This window comes from Macrotis lagotis, chromosome 5, assembly GCF_037893015.1.
Source record: "Macrotis lagotis isolate mMagLag1 chromosome 5, bilby.v1.9.chrom.fasta, whole genome shotgun sequence".
Classification (NCBI taxonomy): domain Eukaryota; kingdom Metazoa; phylum Chordata; class Mammalia; order Peramelemorphia; family Peramelidae; genus Macrotis; species Macrotis lagotis.
In genome coordinates this window covers 201,707,990-201,728,412 of record NC_133662.1, presented here as the reverse complement: position 1 = coordinate 201,728,412, position 20,423 = coordinate 201,707,990, and the positions used below count along the sequence as shown (strand labels likewise).

Here is a 20,423-nt window from a genome sequence, read left to right as displayed (position 1 = left end):
TAGAAATATTGGAACTACATCTTTACACCAAAAAGATCCAAGATAGAGAAAAAGAGCCCATATGTTTTGTTTTGTTTTAAACCCTTATATCAGCTTTCTGATAAATCTGTTAAAATATATTGTGCTCTAAAAAATGATGAAGGGGATAGTTTCAGAAAAACCTAAAAAGACTTGTATGAACTGATGCAAAATTAAATAAACAAAACAATTTAAGATATAGGATAAGTAATAACATGCCTAAGTGAGTTTCCATTTGAATATTTTTGAATATCACTTATAAAACTTATAAAAATGTATAGAGTGGCTTAAAGATGTAACTCTAATACAATAATATGAATCAACTAAATAAATGAAATCTAACTGGGAAACATGAGAAAATTAATAGTATTCATTCTCTAATCTATAGTTAGTGAAATTGTACTATTTGAAGTAAAAACTCTTTGTACTATGATTTACTATTGTTTTGAATTTTGATTACAGGAAAAGGTTGTCAAACTGTCATAAAGCCAGTAATAGAAAATGGCATGAACTGCAGTCTGAGAACTGCTACAGGTGAATGCCTGTCCCTGGAAAATGTTGAAAAAATAATCTTGGTGTGGCCTGGGGCTAGAGCCTCTTGACTCAGTTTCCCATTGTGCTATTTCCTCTCTGAAGAGTAAATTTCCACACCTGGTTAATCCTGAGCCTGACTTTTGATACCCTGTGACTACATGATTGGCTGACAGATATGACCTGTGCCTGGAATCAACCAGAGCTAAGAGAATTTTCCCCAATTATGGTATCTGTCAGGTCAGTCTATGACCTTTAAGGCACAAGCCTTGAATCTGTTATAAGTGTTCCACCTTTTCCTTTCAAGGAAAATTTCTATAAACAGGAAAGCTAAGCAGTATAAGTTTTATAATAAAACATTAATAATGTATTAATTAGTACTAAACATATTGATACTGCAACATCTCTGAGTTACTATAAAAGGATGCAAGTATGAAAAAAATCTTATAATTTTAACCTGTATTTGTATTCAAAATATAATACCGTGATGATGTCCTCCTAAGGAGGAGTTAGACAAAGTAGTAAGATATAATGCAAAAATTTTCTAATTAAATGGGATACTAAATTTTTAAGAAAGCAATAGGTTTAGACTTAAAGCAATAGGTTTAAACCATCTCTAAGAACTATATACATATGTATAATGATTGAATTCCAAATATATCTAGTAGAGAAATTCAGACTTTGAGTATGTTATAGTATTAACTTCTAAAAATTGGATTAAAGATTTATATGGAAAGTTTTAATGATAATTGTAAAGAAAGTGAAATTATTATCTCATTTCAAAAGAATTTGATCATTTTAAAAGACAGGAATTCATTTTACAGTATTTTTTAATTTAAGATTCTTAGATCAAGGACAACATTTAGATAAAGATAAAAATAGTAAGTGGTATATAAAAATTGAAATTATCTAAAGTCTCAAGTAAATTATGGGTTCCCAATTTGATGTTCTTATAACTTATTAATAGGATTAGCTCCTGGGGCAGCTAGGTGGCCTAGTGGATAAAGCACCGGCCTTGTAGTCAGGAGTACCTGGGTTCAAATCCGGTCTCAGACACTTAATAATTACCTAGCTGTGTGGCCTTGGGCAAGTCACTTAACCCCATCTTGCCTTGCAAAAAACCTAAAAAAACAAATAGGATTAGCTCCATAAAGCTTGAGCTGGCTTTTAACAACATGAACTAGTTATTAGAAAACCAAATTTAAGAGATTGCACCAAACTGCATTGTCTTCTTACTAGCAGATTTTAGCAGAATTGCCCAAGAATCTCTAGAAGTGATTTGAAACTAGAAAAGCTGAGATTCCTTCAGCGCTGCCTGAAAATGAGGCCTATTCCAGCTATTTCCAAAGATCACACAACTAAATGGACTATCAAGGGCTCAAGACTAAAGTGATGATTAAATAGACTTTGGGAATGAGTTACTAGGATACAAGGAGACTTAATGTGATTTAACATTGATGATTATCATATATTGCTTTGGTCTTTTGTTTTAAGATGTTTATGTCTCCTGAGCTTTCTTGATTCCCACGGTACCGTGTAGGCCCTCTAAGTAGTTTGATCTATAACCTGAAACTGAAGTTATGAAAATCATATTTCTGATTATGAATATATGAAAAATCTTATAAATCTGGCTCATAGATAAGTGATCCATGGGGAAAAGGGAGGGAGGCCTTAGCCACTACACCATATATACATATTTGTAACAGATTGTGTTTTCTGACTTCTCATTGGGTGAAAAAGGGGGTAGTGGGAGGAGAAAAAATTAGGAACTGAAAATAAAATAAAATTGAATTCGAAATATTTTTAAAAAGAAAGAAAAAATGTTACACAGGGTAATACAAAATAGAGAATACTTAATGTTATTTACTTTCCAATCCAAATCAGATTTCAATAAATCATGACAAAGAAATAAGAGCACTTATAAACTAGAAATAGCTTTACTGTATTATGACTGTCTTTTAAAACTACTGCTTCAGAAAGTGCAATAAAACATCTCTAAAGGGAATAGGTTCCACAAACATTTAATTATGGAAAGCTCCAAGAAGGAAATCAGAAATCTGGGCAGACAGGATTTTCAAAATCCGACCTCAACAAATAGGAAAATTAAATAAAATGGTAATTAGCAGAATAAATTTTATTATTTGTCATTAAATTAATTACCCATCATATATAATCTCAGTCATCCTTAACTCTTCCTTGTTCCTAGGCTCCCTATATCTATAGTCAGTCAGTTACCAATTCTTGTCTAATACACCTCCAAGACATCTCTCCTCCTATTGGTTTCCTCTCTCCATTCACATAAGCCATCATGCTAATTCAGGTTCTCATCACCTCTCATCTAGACTACTGTAATAACCTCCTAATTGAGCTTTCTACTTCTAATCATTTCCCCTGGCTAATCTATACACCACAGAGCTACAAAATAATCTTCTTTAAAGCAGGAGTATGGTGGTATCACTCCCTTATTCAAAAACCTTCAGTAGCTCTATTTTTGCTGCTTATACACAAAAAAAGTCAATTATTTTAATCTAAATTTTAAGGCTATCCACAACTAGCTCCCTTTGCATACATTTGCTAACATTTATAAAGTAAAACAATTCCCCTTTAGGGAATTATAGTATTTTTAGGGGGGTTAGGGTTAGGGTTTTTTTTTTTTCTTTGCAAGGCAATGGGGCTAAGTGGCTTGCACAAGGCCACACAACTAGGTAATTATTAAGTGTCTGAGGCTTATTTGAACTCAGGTACTAACTCCAGGGCTGGTGCTCTATTCATTGGGCCGCCTAGCTGCCCTTAGGGAATTATATTATAATGAAGACCATGACATCAAAGAGGTGATGCCATGGCAATCACATGAATTGGATTACATGAATTGGATTTGAGTGGGGGGGGGGTGCTAAGTCACCAGCTTCACTTTTTCCTCCAGTCATCTGGGTCCAGTAGTCAGCTATGAATCAGGATGACAGAGATGGCCTTGAATACGAGGCAATCAGGGTTAAGTGATCTGTCCAAGGTCACACAGTTAGTAACAGTCAAGTGTCTGAGGCCATATTCAAACTCCCATCCTCCTGACTCCAAGACAATTCATCAATATACATTTATTAAAGCACTCACCATGCACCAGATATTGTGCTGAGAACTGGGGTCACACAAAAAAGTAAAAACAATCCTTTACCACCAGGAATTAACCATTCTATTTCCCAGGCTAAACATTTCTAGTTTCTTCAACAAACCCTTTCTACAGAATGAATTTCAGGTCTTTCAACAGCCAAGTCTTGCTTTTGCTCAAAATCCCATATTCCTTCCCTCACCGTAAGTTGATGCTCTATAGTTTTGTTTCTGTTTAAACAGAAATTTTAAAGCACTACATAGCACTTTAAAATTTGAAAGCTCTTTCCATAATGTACTTCAGGGAGGAATTTATTTTGTATTAGGAAAAGCAATATGTAAACTAGATATATATATATATATATATATATATATATATATATATATATATAAAACAGGGAAGGTACTAACAGTTAAGGAATCCAGGTCAGTCTCCTGCAGAAACTGAATTTTGAAATAAATGTTAAAGAAGCCAGGGATATGAGGTGGAAGTAAAGAACAAGTGCATTCTAAGCATGGGAGAAAGTTAGCAGTAAGATATGATGATGAGAAATGGTGTGAGACATTTTAAGGAGTAGTCATTAGATCAGTATAACTAAAGAGTGAAATGGAGGGAAATTATGTATAAGAAAACAAGAAAAGTAAGAAGAGCTGGTTATGAAGAGTTTTAAATATCAAAGAAAGGATTCTATATTTGATCCTCAGAAATAACAGGACATCAATGGAATTTAATGAATGTGGAAGATGGCTTTATCAAAACTACACTTTAGGAAAATCACCTGGGCAACTGAGTGGAATACAGAGAAATATGAGGCAGAAACACTAATGAAAGGTTACTGCAATAGCCCAGGCAAGAAGTATTGAGGGCTTGAAATAGGATGAAGGTTTAAATTTAAATAAATTTTGTGCTATTATTTTCTACCAATGTATATATAAATGTTACATAGCAATGACACTGAGCCAACACCTGATTTCCTTATTCAATGAATTATCAAGGAAAAAAAATATCCTTTGAGTCCAAAATGGAAAAGAAGGTAGTGATCTAGGCATAAGGCATATTAACCTCACCCCTTCTCTATTATTGTGTGTGTGTGTGTGTGTGTGTGTGTGTGTGTGTGTGTGTGTGTGTGTGTGTAAAAATAGTTTACCAATTAGGTGGGTTTCTCCTAACAGGAACAGTTGGAATGTTTGAAGAGAAGGAAGGTAAAGAGTTATTACTGCTTAATCATACTACAAAAAAACAAATTGTTGAAAGTTCAGTCTGAGATCTCTTATCTCTGTTCCCTTTCTTACAGCCTGACAGTGAACAGAAATCAGAGGAAGATGTTGACATGTTTTGCTATCAGAGCAATTAGGAACTGTTCCTATAGACCCCTTGTTACAACAAAATATTGTTTATGCTATCTTCATGCCATGCCTTCTCCCCTCTGACCAGATTCTCAATTGAGCTCCTGATTGGGGAGAACTCTCTAGAATGGCTCAGTCTAGAGCTACCATGGCTGCTACTCTCTGGACATGTTCACATCATGCCATTCCCAATCATCTCAACATTTTCCACCACTAACCTTGGGAAAGGAAATCAAATCAACACTGCTGTTCCAGAATAGGACAAGTCATTCAAATGTTCTGTGGTTTCATTTACAATCATGTGACTTCCAAGACTGGTCACCCATGTCTCATATGTGTTGTCTTCCCCATTAGAATATGAGTCTCTCAATGGCAGAGGCTTTCTTTTTTCCCTATTTTCACCCCTAATGCCCATCACAATGTCTGCTACATTGTAAGCACTTAAAAATGCTTTTCCAGGCAGCTAGGTGGCGCAGTAGATAGAGCACTGGCCCTGGAGTCAGGAGTACCTGGGTTCAAATCCAGCCTCAGACACTTAATAATTACCTAGCTGTGTGGCCTTGGGCAAGTCACTTAACCCCATTTGCCTTGCAAAAAAACCCCCTAAAAAATGCTTTTCTTTTGTTTCATTTGTACAAACTTATAAAACCTATGGAGCAAGGATTAAAAATCCCTTTTTATAGACAAGGAAAACAAGACTTAGATTAAATGACCTGTCCAAAGTCAGTGTCAGAACAGAAATAAAAAATCACAGAATTTCAGAGTTCACTACAATAACACTGGGCTTCTGGCTGCTCCACAGATAAGACACTGCAACTCTCAGCTCTCCTGACATTGTCTCTAGCTGATGCCCATGCCTAGACTGCTCTCCTTCTTCATCTCTGTCTACTGACCTCACTCCCATTTTCTACAGGAAATCTTTCCCAACCCCTCTTAGTTCTAAAAGCTTCCCTTTATGAATCTTTTCCTATTACCCTGGATAGAGCTTATTTGTATTGACTGACTTATTGTTTTGTCTTCCTCATTAGATTGTGAGGGCAAGGTTTGTCATTTGCCTCCTTTTATAATCCCAGTGCTTAGTACCATACCTTGTTTATTGATGGGTTCATTGCTTGAACCTCAGTAGCAATCTAGTTTAATTCAGGTCTTAAAAATACATTCCCCTCACAATACATCCAAAAAATCCCTGCCTTTGCTGGATGATCTCTAATGGAAGAGGGAAGAGAGGGAAGGAGGAAGATAAATCACACCCTGGATCATCTCATTTCTGGGCTATAATTGTTACTAAATTGTCATTTATATTAAGTGTAAATTGGCCTCTTTGAATCTTGTACCCAGGGCTCTTCATTCTAGTCTCTGAAATCAAACTGAACAAAATTTAATTCCTCAACTATGTGACTACTCTTCAAAAACTAGAAGACAGCAATCATTTCTCCCTTAACCATTCTATTTCCCAGGCTAAACATTTCTAGTTTCTTCAACAAACCCTTTCTACAGAATGAATTTCAGGTCTTTCAACAGCCAAGTCTTGCTTTTGCTCAAAATCCCATATTCCTTCCCTCACCGGAAGTTGATGCTCTATAGTTTTGTTTCTGTTTAAACAGAAATTTTAAAGTACTACATAGCACTTTAAAATTTGAAAGCTCTTTCCATAATGTACTTCAGGGAGGTAACCAGTTCAAGAAGGTTTTTGAATTTGTTTGTTCTACTGAGCTCTAACTTCTCTGGCATAAGTAGCTACCAATACGGAAAATGCCTTTGTTCTACCCAGAAGCAGAATGTCAAGTGCTCAGTCACTGACTCTGGGAGAATTACCTGGGAACAATGAGCCATTAAAAGACTTGCCCCAGGATCACACGGCCAAACAAGAATCATAGGTAGAACTTAAAGTCCTCTGGCCTCCAAAAGCAGCTCTAATCCATATGGCAGCAGTTACAGTATTACTGCCCCTAATTTTCAGATTAGGGCACTGAGGGTGGGAGAGGTTAAGTGACTTGCCTGGAAGTCCCACAATGGGTAAGCATCAGGGGCAGGAATTCCAATCCAGGACTCTAGATTACAATTCCATTCTATTTTATCCACTACACTCTAAGATTTTATAAAGGTAGGAACATAATGCCAGAATGCACATTTTAAGAAAGTCACACTGTATATCAATGAGCCACACCATATCTTCATGTCATACTACCATTCTCTCAGTCTGTCTGGAAACCCCTAATGATACTATTTTAGAATTTAAAAGTGGAAGTGTCCTTAGAGATCTAGTCCAATTCCATTTACAGATGAAGGAACTGGGGCCCAGAGAGGCCAAGTACCTTGCCCAGGATCACACAGGTAATAGTAGTAGTAAAGATATGATTCAAACTCAAATCCTTTGCAAATCCAGAGCTCTTTCCACTATACCAAACTATGGCTGTAAATCATTAAGCAGTTCAGTTCAGTCAAGAAAAGTATCCAAGGTACTAAAATAATCTGCAAGTCATCAAATCTTTGTCAAGAGCCTACTATGGACTGGCACACAAGAGATGCAAAGACAACAAAACAATCTCTGACAACAAAGAGCTTGGGGAGAGGAGGAAAAAGAGGGAACAAAAGGAAAAAGCAAAGGAAATATAAGCATGTGTAGGAAACAATTATAAAGTCTATACAAAGTAATTTCAACAGAGAGAAAGAGTGCTAGAAACTGAGGGAATTAAAAAAGCCCTTTGCAGAAATTGGCACACTGTGTGTACTTTGAAAAAAGCTAAAGATGTAGACGGAGTGCATTCCAGCCATGAGAAACCAAGCAAAGATGCTGGGATGGGAGATGGCAGTCAGTCCAGGAACATGGAGCAGACCAGTTTGACTGGAAAGGGGAAATAGTAGGAATGGAGAGTGGAGAGCTAGATGGGTGCCAGATTGTGGAGGGCTTTAAATGTCAAGCTGCTGCTGGTGTAATTTTTTTTTCCTAAAGACAATATGGAGCTATTATTATTTTCTGACTATGTTAGTGATGCTGATTTAAAACTTAAATGGGAGATGGATTAGAGAGGGAAAGACTAGAAGCAGGAATCCCAATTAGGATAAGAGTGGTGAAGATATGAATTTGGGGATTCTGGAAAGGAGACTGAATGTAAGAAGTGAGGAAGAAAGATCAACAAGACTTGCCAACTGACTAGACATGTGAGTTGAAAGAGAAAAAATGTCAAAGATGATTCAAAGCTTTTGAGCCTGTATGACTGGAAAAACACAGCAGTGAGGCCACTGACAGAAAAGAGAGAAGTTCTACACAACAAGATGGCAAAGTAGCCTGGAGTCAGGAAGAATCATCTTCCATCAAATCCAACCTTGGTCACTTTCTAGCCATGTGACCCTGGGCAAGTCACTTCACCTTGTTTACCTCTGTTTCTTCCCTTGTAAAATAAGTTAGAGAAAGAAACGGCAAGTCACTCCTTTTTCCAAAATACCCTAAATGGGGTCATGAAGAATAGGACACAACTGAACAACAAGCTCAAATCAGAAATTTCCTTGAATTAGTCATTTCAATTAACATTTTTACATTAGTAGAATTATGAAAGCCACATTGAAAAGCTTCTGCAATACAGTCAACATGTAAATACAAGATTGTGAAAGCTGTCTGACACAACTTATGTTGGCAGCATATATTAAAAAGGAAAACTCTAAATTCATTTGTAATGAATGATGATTTGTAATACAAGTCATGACAAATGTCAAGAACAAGCAAAAAGGTACTTTTAGAGAGTATAGTATGCTAATATTTTGACCTTATGAGATTAAAAAAAATTAAGAAATTTCAATTACTGAAATAAGTCCATGCACTGATCTCATTCTTTCATAAAGAACTGTGCTGGGGTAGCTAGGTGGTGCAGCAGATAGAGCACTGGCCCTAGAGTCAAGATGAGTTGAGTTCAAAACTGACCTCAGACACTTAATAATGACCTAGTTGTGTGGCCTTGGGCAAACCACTTAGCCCCATTGCCTTGCAAAAAAAAAAATACATACATAAAGAACTGTGCATTTCATTTTAAGTTGGCACCAATAGTATCTCAATTTCAAGAAAGATTAATGACAGCTTTAACAATAGCAGCCAAGATGTACTGATGATGTTTCTCTTTAGTTCTTTTTCTTTTTGCAAGGCAATGGGGTTAAGTGGCTTGCCCAAGGCCATACAGCTAGGTCATTATTAAGTGTATTTGAACTCAGGTCCTCCTGACTCCAGGGCCGGTCCTCTATCTGTCTTGAAAACCATGACTTCAGGGAGATGGTGCCATGACAAGCAGATGGACTGGATTTGAGTGAAGGGGGGGGCACTGCACTAAGTCACCAGCCTCACTTTTTCCCCCATCTGGACACAGAGGCCAGAGAGGAATCAGGATGATTAAAGATGACCCTGGATGGTGGGCAAACAGTGACTTGCTCAAGATAACACAGCTAATAATCGACTGAAGCCAGATTCGAACTCCAGGACCAGTGCTCTGTTCACCAGGCCATCTAGCTGCCCCTTCAAAGTGTAATTAAGAAAGGAGAAATGGGGGCAGTTGGGTGGCGCAGTGGATAGAGCACCAGCCCTGGAGTCAGGAGGACCTGAGCTCAAATCCGACCTCAGACATTTAATAATGACCTAGCTGGGTGGCCTTGGGCAAGCCACTTAACCCCGTTTGCCTTGCAAAATCCTAAAAGAAAAAAATTAGGTCAGTGGATAGTGCACCGGCCTTGGAGTCAGGAGGACCTGAGTTCAAATCCGACCTCAGACACTTCATAATGACCTAGCTGGGTGGCCTTGGGCAAGCCACTTAACCCGTTTGCCTTGCAAAAAAAATAAATACATAAAGAATTGTGCATTTCATAAAAGCTGGCAGCAATAATATCTCAATGTGAAGGAAGATTAATGACAGCTGTAACAACAGCAGCCAAGATGTACCCCTGATAAAATAACAAGGAGACGAGAAGCCCGGGTAGCCACCAGGGCGCGGGCCCAGGAGGGCCTGAGGCGGCTCGTCCCGCCGCGCGCGCTGCCACCCTCGCCGGAGCGCCGGCCCGGCACTGCCAGCGCCCAGGCCCGGCCCTGGCAGGGGAGGCGGGGCCCGCTCTGCCCCCCCGCCGCGGGCTCGGGGAGGGAGCGCGACGTGGCACCGCGGCGCCCGCCCGGCCCCGCCCGCCCGGCCGCCCGCCCCGCCCAGGCCGGTTACCAGTTGCTCCAGATGCCGTAGAGCAGCTCCACGAAGGCGAAGGAGAGGTTCAGGCAGAGGAAGAGGAAGAGGTTCCGGGAGGTCCGGTCTGCCAGGATGGACCTGCGGGCACAGACACAGCGCGGGGCTGGGCGGGGGCGGCGGGCGCGGGGGGCCGGGGGCCCTGCAGCCCGCCCGCCGCCCCCGCCGCCTCACCTGAACCAGCCCGAGACCTTGCGGGCCAGGTTGAACTTGGGCGGTTTGTACTCGTCGTCCTTGATGGACAGGGGCAGCATCCTGGCGCCGGGCCCGCGCCCCGCTCCCCCGGGGCCCTGCTGAGGCGGCGGCGGCGGCGGCGACCACTCGGCCCGGAGCGGCCGGGACCCCTCGGCGATCCACTCTCGTCCGCGCGCACACCGGGACGCGGCGACTTCCGGCCCGGCCCGGCCCGCGTCTGCGCCCTGGGACGGGGCGGGGCCGGGGGCGGGGCCGGGGCGGGGCCCGGGCGGCGGGGGCGGGGCTTCGGCGGAGCCGCCTCGGAGTCCCGGGGCGCCGGTCCCTCTCCGGGCTGCAAGGGAGCGAGGAAGACGAAGGATGAGGATGAGGATGAGGTGGTGCGGCGGGTGGAGCGCCGGCCGGAGTTCAGTCCGGCCTCAGACACTTAATCATGACCTAGCTGTGTGGCCCTGGCCAAGCCGCTTAACCCACTGCCTTAAATAAAAAAATAATAAAACTGCAAAAATAATAATAACAATAACGATGAGGAAGCTAACATTCATGTAGCGCTTTACAAATATATCGTTGTAGGGGCGGCTAGGTGGAGCAGCGGATAAAAAAGCACCGGCCCTGGAGTCAGGAGTACCTACCTGGTCTCAGACACTTAAATAATTACCTAGCCGTGTGGCCTTGGGCAAGCCACTTAACCCCATTGCCTTGAAAAATCTAAAAAAAAAAATTGGAAAACGAATATATCATTGTGTCTTTCCCATCAAACCTTGGGAGGTAGATACTATCATTTCTTTCACTTTTTCTTAAGAAAATATAGATACTGGGGCAGCTAGGTGGCGCAGTGGATAGAGCCCCGGCCCTGGAGTGAGGAAGCTTCCCTGGGTGCAAATTTGGTCTCAAACACTTAATAATTACCTAGCTTGGGCAAGTCACTTAACCCCATTGCCTTAAATAAACAAAAAAAAAATACATGAGAATATGGATACTTTAAGAGGATGGGAGTTCAGGTCCTGCCTCACTTTCTCCTTCAGAGCAGCCATCTGGGTCCAGTGGCCAGATAGGAATCAGGATGACTGGAGATGCTGGCAGAAGATGGGAGTTTGAATCCAGCCTCACTTTCTCCTCAGAATCATCTAGTCCAGTGACCAGGTAGGAATTAGGATTTGGGGAAGTTTTTTTTTGTTTTTTTGCAAGGCAGTGGTGTTAAGTGGTTTGCCCAAGGTCACACAGCTAGGCAATTATCAAGTGTCTGAAGCCAGATTTGAAATCAGGTCCTCCTGACTCCAGGGCAAGTGCTCTATCTACTGCACCACCCAGCTGGAGATGGCCATGGATGAAAGGCAATCAGGATTAAGTGACTTGCCCAAGGTCATACTAACCTTTGTACTTAATTTCCAAAGAAGACACAACATCAGAGAGGTGATGCCATGACAAACACAGGAATTGGATTTGAGTGAGGGGGCTGTGCTAAGTCACCAGGCTCACTTTCTCCTCCAGAAACATCTGGATACAGAGGCCAGATAGGAATCAGGATGACTGGAATTGGCCCAAGATGGGAAGCAAACAGGGTTAAATGATTTGAGGCTGGATTGGAACTCCAGTCCTCCTGACTCCAAGGTCAGTGCTCTCTCTCCACTGCACTACTTCACCTAGAGTCCCGAAGTGGATAATGCAATTGCAAACTGCCTTGGGTTAGAGGTGGTGGAGGTTGCATTACCTGTTGGCTAAGGTTGACTTGGTGAAAGAGATAACTAGGTGGCACGGTAGATAGAGCACTGACCCTGGAGTCAGGGGGACTTCACTTCAAATCTGACCTCAAACACTTAATAACTACCTAGCTATGTCATCTTGGACAAGTCTCTTAACCCCATTACTTTGCAAAAAAAAAAAAAAAAAGGCAGGATTTAGAATTGGAGATGATGGTGATTCAGATCTCTAGCACTTTAAAGTTTAGAAAACTTTTCATATATAGTTTCATTTTATCTTATGGAGATCATCTAGTCCAACTCCTGCATTTTACAGATGAGAAAATAATAACGTATTTATCTAGACCCTTTTAAAGCACTTTACACAGTATCTTATTTGAAATGGAGTACATCATCTATAAGATCATAGATTTGAAAGTAGAAGCTATCTTAGAGTCAATCAACTCCAAATCTTTCATCAAACAACAAGCAAAAGGGAAATCCTCCCTGTCCTGAAGGTGTTTTCTTCTACCTGAGGAAAATGTGTTACAGATACATTTTTACAATGAGGGGATTGAGGTAAAGCAGCATATACTAAGACTCTACAGGTAGCAACAATAATAGTAATTGCATTTTTATAGAGCATCAAGGTTTATAAAGCATGAGCAATGAACCTTGTATTCAGGTCCTCTATATTTAAATACAGAGTTCCTTTTTACTCCACCAGACCATGGTGGAGGGAAACTCTTCTTCCCTCCTAAGAATGTTTATTAAAGTCCTTATCCCTGATTGCCTTGAATGATATTCTCCCTGCATCCTCAGCAGGTGACTTGTCCTTCACCCAACTGTCCATCATTACCCTTTGCCAGACTGAGATTTACTCCTCAGAGTAATTACAGGCAGCTCTTTTATAATAACTGGGTGACCTTTATCATTAAATTGATAAATTTCTGGATATTCCTGCCCCTCAGGTTCTTGCTCCATTCTCCTCCATTTCACTTTTAAATATTCTAGGTATCCAGACAGTCTTGCTCTGGCTCAATCAGTTTTATTAGATGACACATTTAAAAAAAAAGCCTCCAATTCAATTTCTACCACATCCTGACTAGGTAACTACACTGAGATGATTTAATAATTTTGGTTCAGTTCATTGAATTGGATTAGTTTAACATTTAGAATTTAGCCAAGAGTAACTTGCCCTTCTAAACCCCCCCAAAGTAGGACCGAAAGTCTCCTATGAAAAGAGATAGACTTCCACGTTCTCCCTCTTCACTCATTCTATGCACTCTCTTTCCATCTACATTCATTTATTTGTTCCCCAAACACCAGTCATGCTGTTCTTTACTGGAGCTGTCCCTCATTCCTAGAATGCATCCTTTCAAGAATAAAATCAAGTGTCATCTCCCAAGGGAAAGCTTTCCTGATCCTTAATGTTGCTAATGCTCTCACCTCAAATTTTCTTGTACTTGATTAAACTAGAAATCATTGTCTTCCCCCCTTAAATGTATGGTCCTTTAAAGCAGAACTGGGGTGGGTGGAAGTGCAGGTATTCATTTTCTTTATGTCTTTGTTACCTGCTCCACACCTGCTTGGGTGCCTTGTAAACAGTAAATGCTTAATAAACGCTTGTTAAATGAATGATGCAATGCATATTGCATAGATGCACATTTTGGAATTTGTTGAATAGAGCTCAGGTTCTTAAAAGATGATGGCTCCAAAAGATAAATAATAATCCCCATCTGCACAATTTTGCTATCAGCGCTGAATTAAGGAGAATTTTTTTTTTGAGGGAAGTATCTTAAATTTGGAGGACATCATAATCTGTAAAATGAGTTGTAAATGAGGATTACAAAAGCCGAGTAAATCACCCGGAAAGCGTTCCTGATGCCCAATTCTGTGTGCGTGAAAGGCATTGATATTAATTAATTGAAACATTCATGAGATATTCAAGGATGGGTAGAAACAACCGTTGCAGTTTCATCGCAGAGGGGGGGAATGCCCCGGCTAGGTATGGGGGTAAATCCCCCCAGGAATGCGTAAAAGTTGTTTCCTTGGATCACATCGAAGCGTAATGGAAGGCTGAGCTTTTGGGGGTGAACCGAGAACTACAAAACAGAGATCCTTGGGTACTTCTGGCTCCCCCAACAGGAAGTGGCGCCCCAAGGAAAGGGAAGAGATTGCGACTCGTTACTGTTTCCTTTAGGAATATCTCACGTTGCGGGGCGGCGCTTACACCCCCCCCCCCAACCCCCCACCAATATCAATCCAGGGTAGAAGACATTCTTTCTGCGCGCTGTTTAATCTTGCCAAAATGATCACATTGGATCAAGGCAGCAGCAGGAACCTCCTTCCCTTTACTGATCCCCGCGATTCATCCGGAAAATAAAACAGCTCACCCCCCCACCGCAAGCCTCTGCTCTCTTCTTAGGTAAGAAGGTAACCCTACATCCTCCTGTCCAGATATTTTGTAACGAGCAGGTAGATTTCCTCTCCTGTTTAGGGGATTCAGGAGGGGAGGGGGTCAGGAAGAATAACAAGATCCTTATTTAAATGAAGGAAATAATCGCTCGTAGTTGGTAGTTAAGGAATTCAGATGCTTCTATTAAACGGTAACTGCATTGAAGAGAAAATGAGGTTCCTGGAACGAAGTATTGAAAAATACGACTTTCCTCCCACCTTTGTTTTTACTTTCTTTTTTTTTTAATGTAAAAGGGTAAAAAGTGTTTTAAAGATCAAATTTTGGATTGTTGAGGAAGCCTAGGAAAGTGACAGGAGACTGTATTCTAATCTGCTGCAGTGCTCAAGAAAAATAGTCCTAGGGTGGAAATTACATTGTACAAGTGATCCTCAAATATTCTAAATAACCCTGGTCTTCCCCAAACCAGTTTCATGGCAATATGTTGTGAGCTCATGTTACAAAATAGGTAGAAATTACAAAATTTAAGCAATTCATTTTTCTTTTTTTTTTCATGATCTTACCAAGGTCAGGTGCTGTTTGTCCAATAAAATTCTCCATATTTTAGCAATATTGCCCAGAACACACTAGCCCTGAGAATGGTCTTAAGGAGAAATCTGAATTCCAGATTTGAAACAAGTTGAAGGATTTAAAGCTTAATTTCTGCCATATCGTTTTCATGAGTCTTCTTGGATCCCAAAGCAATGCTAACTTTGCATCTTTCTGTCTTGGATGGAATGCAGAGAAAGACTTATGTGATGGACAACTGCTTCTTTATACGCCATTACTTTTTATTTAACAGTTATTATACATGTGCATGTATATTTAGTTAAAGAAAACAAAATCAATCCCTAGTTAAAATGATATTTTGTTTACAAGTCATTTTCAGTCTAGCTACAGAAAAAAGTACCATCCTGATGCCTTCCTTCCCTATTCCTCTTAGTGATCCTTATCTTGATATCTCGTGTGTGTGTGTGTGTGTGTGTGTGTCTGTGTGTCTGTGTGTGTGTATGTGCATATTATGCTCAAAAAGATTTATTAGCCATATTGTTATTGGCATCCCACATACAGAACCTGAGTCCTTAAGCAAATGGGTTTGAATTCTTGACTACTTATATGAGTCAGAATAATCATTTTATAATCTCAAATTCTTATGAAATGTGTCTAATAAATTACAGAAACAAGATTGATTTCTTTAGTTTAACAATTAACATTCAGATCAACATTGATATTCAGATCAACAAGAATGTATTAAGCACCTATTATGTGCTTAGATTTCTATATGTAGATTTCTGTCAGGAAATGGTAAGGCATAGATTGGCCAAATTCCTTTTGATTGATGGCATTAGATAAACATGCAGACTAGGGGCTGGAAGAGAATGACTGCACAGACCCACCTGGGCAAGGCTAAGAATGCTTCTAGTAATGGGATACTAGCAGAGGCAGCAGCTACAGAGTCACCTCCTTCAAAATGAAAAAGATGTTTGCCTGCAGGAAACATGAACATTGTTGCCTACCCTCAGATGCTACTCAGTATTAATATTTGTCTGCAAGCCTGCTTTAAAATCTGGCTGTTTTTAGATCTACTTCATTTTGGTAGATTAATAGTTCTTTGATGGATAACAAGATGCAGTTTAAGCTACTGCCTTGCTCTTAGCTAAAATTGTATATATCCACACAACATTCATTAATTTATTCATTAATCATTTATTGAATGCTTACTATGTGTTATTTGCACTGTGCTAGAATTAACCCAAAGCACAATCATTTCCACCTTAATTAAGACAAAGCTTTATTACTTATGGCTATAAGGAGAGAACTTTTCAGTACAGAAAGGAATAAATAATGTGGAATGGCTTCTCATCCAACTGTATGGCCTTAACAATTTTATAAGCTTTGAAATGGAGGTTTAAAAATAGTAGATAAGAGAGGGTAACTGCACAAAGTGGAATCACCAAATCTTAACAGCTGCTAAGAGACTGGTGGGGAACAGATTGTTGGGATGTTTGGAGGAAGAGATAAAATGTTAGCAGATCATTAATAATGGCAAGTAGCATAAACATTTCTATTGTTCTGAATAAAACATGGTCTCCCATGGTGAAGATATTTCTCCTACCCATTAGTTTCTTCAGGTTAACAGTATCTGGTCTACCCATGGTCTTCACAATAATGGTAAGCTCTCAAGAAACATAATAAAACACTAAGTGTGGGATCCTTTAGGTCCAGAATTAAACAAGTCCTCCTGGAAGGTTTAGTAGACACAGATATTTAAATGCATATGTAACAAAATTGTAATTTTTCAAAGGGTTTTCTGAACAGCTGGCATTCCTTGGCTTCATGTCTCACAGTGATCATACATATTTGAAAAAACTTTAGAGATGAGACTTTATGAGAAAACTGAGGCCTAAAAGAGAGGTTAGTTGACTTATCCAAAGTCACACATCTAATAAGTGAAAGAGCTAAATTTTAAACCCAGTTCTTCTGACTCCAAATCTATCGTCATGTGTCAGTATTTTAACTTATTTCAAAGGAAATAAGTTCTTTCCTCTTCTGCATTTCTCAAAAGGTTTTTTTTTAAATCTTATCACAAAGAATGACAATAATAAAAATAAACAGCAATTATTTAGAACTTTAAAGCATGAACAACACTATTTCTATGTTATCTTCTTGGATCTTCACAACAACCCTTGGGAGGTAGTTACTAGTACTCTCTTCATTGTATAATTGAAGAAACTGAGGCTTAATAGAGATTAGGTAATTTGTCTGAAGTAATACAAGCCACATATGTGGACCCCAAGGCTTGGGGTCAGAATTTGAATTCATGCCTTCCAGACCCCAAGTCTTTTGTTCTATATTTTACCCCCTGACTGAGGTTTCATATGACAAACTTCCTTTGACAATTATTTGACTCTGGAGAAGTTATCCATTTCTGTATCTGAAAATGGGAATCTTGATATTGGCACTACCTATCTTAGGGTTAAACTTCAGTTTAAATGTGATTTACTACTTTTATCTTGAGTTTACTTCATTGCTTCATAAATTTAAGCTTTGGAAAAAAAATGGAAAATGCTGATAAATAACCAGTTCCTAAAAATAAATACTTAGCCAGTGGGGAAAGGTCCAAGCAACTTTTTGTTTGTTTGTTTTATGTACTGACTGAACTAAAGATCAACAAAAATATTTTCATTCCCTTAAGATTGCCAAGACAAGGCTGTTACTCTCCATCATAGAAGACAGGAGGGTGAAGTCAAAAATACTTGCTATGATGAGGTAAGTGCCAGGACTTTTATTTGAGAAGTTACTTCTGTTGAAATACAAAAGTATTTTTTATTTCTTGAAAAATTAAACATTCATTCAAAGTCAAGGGCTTAGATAGAATGTTGCTTAAGCCCTTTTCCTGGCCTGATTCCATGAAACACAATCATTCTTATAGAATTAGAAAAGATAAATATATACATAAAGTATAAAATCATGTCTCAAATAGTCAATTTAAAACAAAGCATTCAGATTGTGAGAAAGCTCCAGCTAGTAGTAGTAGCTCAAAAGAAAGCTCAGGAGTCATGAATTGCGCCTCTGGCTTTTCTCTGCTTGTGTGACTCTGGGGAAATCACACATTCTCACCGGGCCTCAGCTCCTCCATCTGTGAATTAGGGATAGGCTCTCATTACCTCTCTTTTGAATAATAATCTTTTAATTAGTCCTTCCGCCTCCTCTACCCACCCCAACTTTTTCCAATGGATATTACACATTGCTAAAAGAATAATCTTTCTAGAACACCTCTAAATCTGGTATCCACAGACATCCAAAAAAGTGGCTTGCCTAATAAATATTCTTTTAATTCTTTAAATAAATGAGTGAATGCGATTTCCCTGCTCAGGTATCTTCATCCCCACTGCCTGCTCTCCTGTTTTCTATATAAAAAGTCTACTCTACTCTCAGCCTGGCATTTAAAGGCCTTCCATACTCTGTCCCAAACCTTCCATTCCAGCTTGGTTTCATACTTTTCTCCTTCATTTACCATACAATCCATCTAAGGACTGTAGTTATCAATTTAGGTGCCCAGGTCAACTAGCACCAAATATGTCCTCAAATCATTAAAGGGTAGGGAGTAAGTTGAGATATGGGAAAGATACCATTACAAGATGGTCTTAGAGGAGTAAAGCAGAGACCCCATGAAATTAACTCCAATGAAGTAAAAGTACTTTCCCTAGAGTACCCTAGAGCTATTATTATGAAGGAATACAGCTAGTATTTATCTGATCTAAGCATTCATTGGATCATAGAGAAGCTGGAAGAGACTCAGAGGTTATCTACTTCATCCCTCTTTTTTGCAAAGATGAAACTGAAGATCAGAGAAGTCAAGATAGGCAGCAATAACAAAATTGGAGTTCATGCTGAGGTCCTTTGACTCTAAATCCAGTGGTCATTCCATGAAGCCAGGGTCTTTTTTCCATGCCCTAGAGCAATGGTCACTAAACTTTTTTTTATATTATCACATTTTCTTTGTCCCTCAATATAATTATTTTATTTGTAAATTTTTATAATGGACTACTATACTAATTGTTGTGAATTTTAATAACAACATACTTCATTTTCTTTTTTTTAATGTCCTTCATTTTCAAAGAAGACCATGACATAGGGAGGTGATTCCATGATGAGCACCTGGATTGGATTTAAGTGAGGGGGAACTGTACTAAGTCACCAGCCTCACTTTCTCTTCCAAAGCCATCTAGGTCCAGTGGTCAGATATGAATCAGGATGATTGGAGATGGCCCTGGATGTGAGACCATCAGAGTTAAGTGATTGCCCTGATCACACAGACCCAAGTGTCTGAGGGCAGATTTGAACTCAGATCTTCCTAACTTCAGGGCTGGCACACCACCCATTGTGCCATCTAGCTTGTGAACTTTATAAAACTTATAAAAAGAGATGAGTTAAATAAGATGGAAATAATATCCTAGAATCAGTAGAGAATCATTAGAATTTATTGAGTAGGGGAATGACATTATCAGAGATAATCTTTAGGAAAATCACTTTGACAGCTGTGTGAAGGATAGATTGTGTGATTGTTACTCCTTTTCCTGGAAATCTTGAACTCAGGATCCAGAATTGTCTTCATTGGAATCTAAGGGAAGGTGGTATACGAGGTGGTGAATGGGGGAAGTGGTGAATGAGGTGGTGCTAATGGTATTGGTGATACTTTGCCCCATTGGAAAGAGGGAATCAGAGATAGGTTCAGGTAGGATATGTACCAGAAAGTCAAAGCACTGCTTCTCTCTCTATTTTCCTATTTAACTGTCTACTACCTTGTCTGTCTACCTGTCTCTCTGTCACTTTATCCTTCTACCTATATATCTACACCTCACTAGAATGATTTGAACTATTTAATATAGTTATTATTATACCCATTTTACTGATAAAGAAACTAATTAGGAAGTTGAGCAATTTGCCTATCATATTTCTGTTATTCAGTCATTTTAGTCAAATCCACCATTTTTAACCCTATTTTGGGTTTTTTCCTTGGCAGTGATCCTAGAGAGGTTTGTCATTTCCTTCTCCAGGTCATTTTACAGAAGAGGAAACTGAGTCAAAATGTTGTTAAATGACTTCCCCAGGGTCACACAGCTAGTAAGTGAACTCACAAAGATGAATCTTCCTGACTCCACACCCAGCACTCTATCCACTACACCACCTACTCACATAAATATAATTATTATTGGCTTTGGTATTAATATTAGCATTGTTTTCACATATGGGAAACTCAAAATGGATCAGTTAATTCCCCTCCTAAATAAGCTCTAGTGATTCCTTGTTTCCTAGGATGCAATATAAAATCTATTTGGCATATAAAACCCTTCATAGGGGTAGCTGGGTGGTGCGGTGTAT

General features: G+C 39.5%; 2 protein-coding genes across 5 annotated transcripts in view; one reads left to right on the top strand and one right to left on the bottom strand.

Moving 5' to 3' along the window:
• The window catches only part of SLC30A7 (solute carrier family 30 member 7), an 87,386-nt gene extending 76,799 nt beyond the window's left edge, over positions 1 to 10,587 (bottom strand). The window contains exons 1-2 of one of the 2 annotated variants that reach the window (XR_012468640.1): positions 10,386 to 10,587; positions 10,191 to 10,292 (exon numbers count right to left, since the gene is read on the bottom strand). Coding sequence is in view for 1 of the 2 variants with exons in the window: in XM_074188284.1 (XP_074044385.1) it covers positions 10,191 to 10,292; positions 10,386 to 10,465 (182 nt within the window). In the remaining variant the exon portion in view is untranslated. The remainder of the gene's footprint in view (positions 1 to 10,190; positions 10,293 to 10,385) is intronic. The other variant, XM_074188284.1, reaches the window with a different exon arrangement.
• Positions 10,588 to 11,058: 471 nt separating this feature from the next.
• Positions 11,059 to 20,423, top strand: part of EXTL2 (exostosin like glycosyltransferase 2) — a 31,592-nt gene continuing 22,227 nt past the window's right edge. Inside the window, exons 1-2 of one of the 3 annotated variants that reach the window (XM_074188282.1) lie at positions 11,059 to 11,546; positions 17,734 to 17,807. In XM_074188282.1, the coding sequence (XP_074044383.1) occupies positions 17,800 to 17,807 (8 nt within the window). In that variant the 5' untranslated portion in view covers positions 11,059 to 11,546; positions 17,734 to 17,799. Of the gene's footprint in view, positions 11,547 to 14,244; positions 14,511 to 17,733; positions 17,808 to 20,423 lie in introns of those variants that run through there. The other 2 variants (XM_074188281.1, XM_074188283.1) reach the window with 2 other exon arrangements.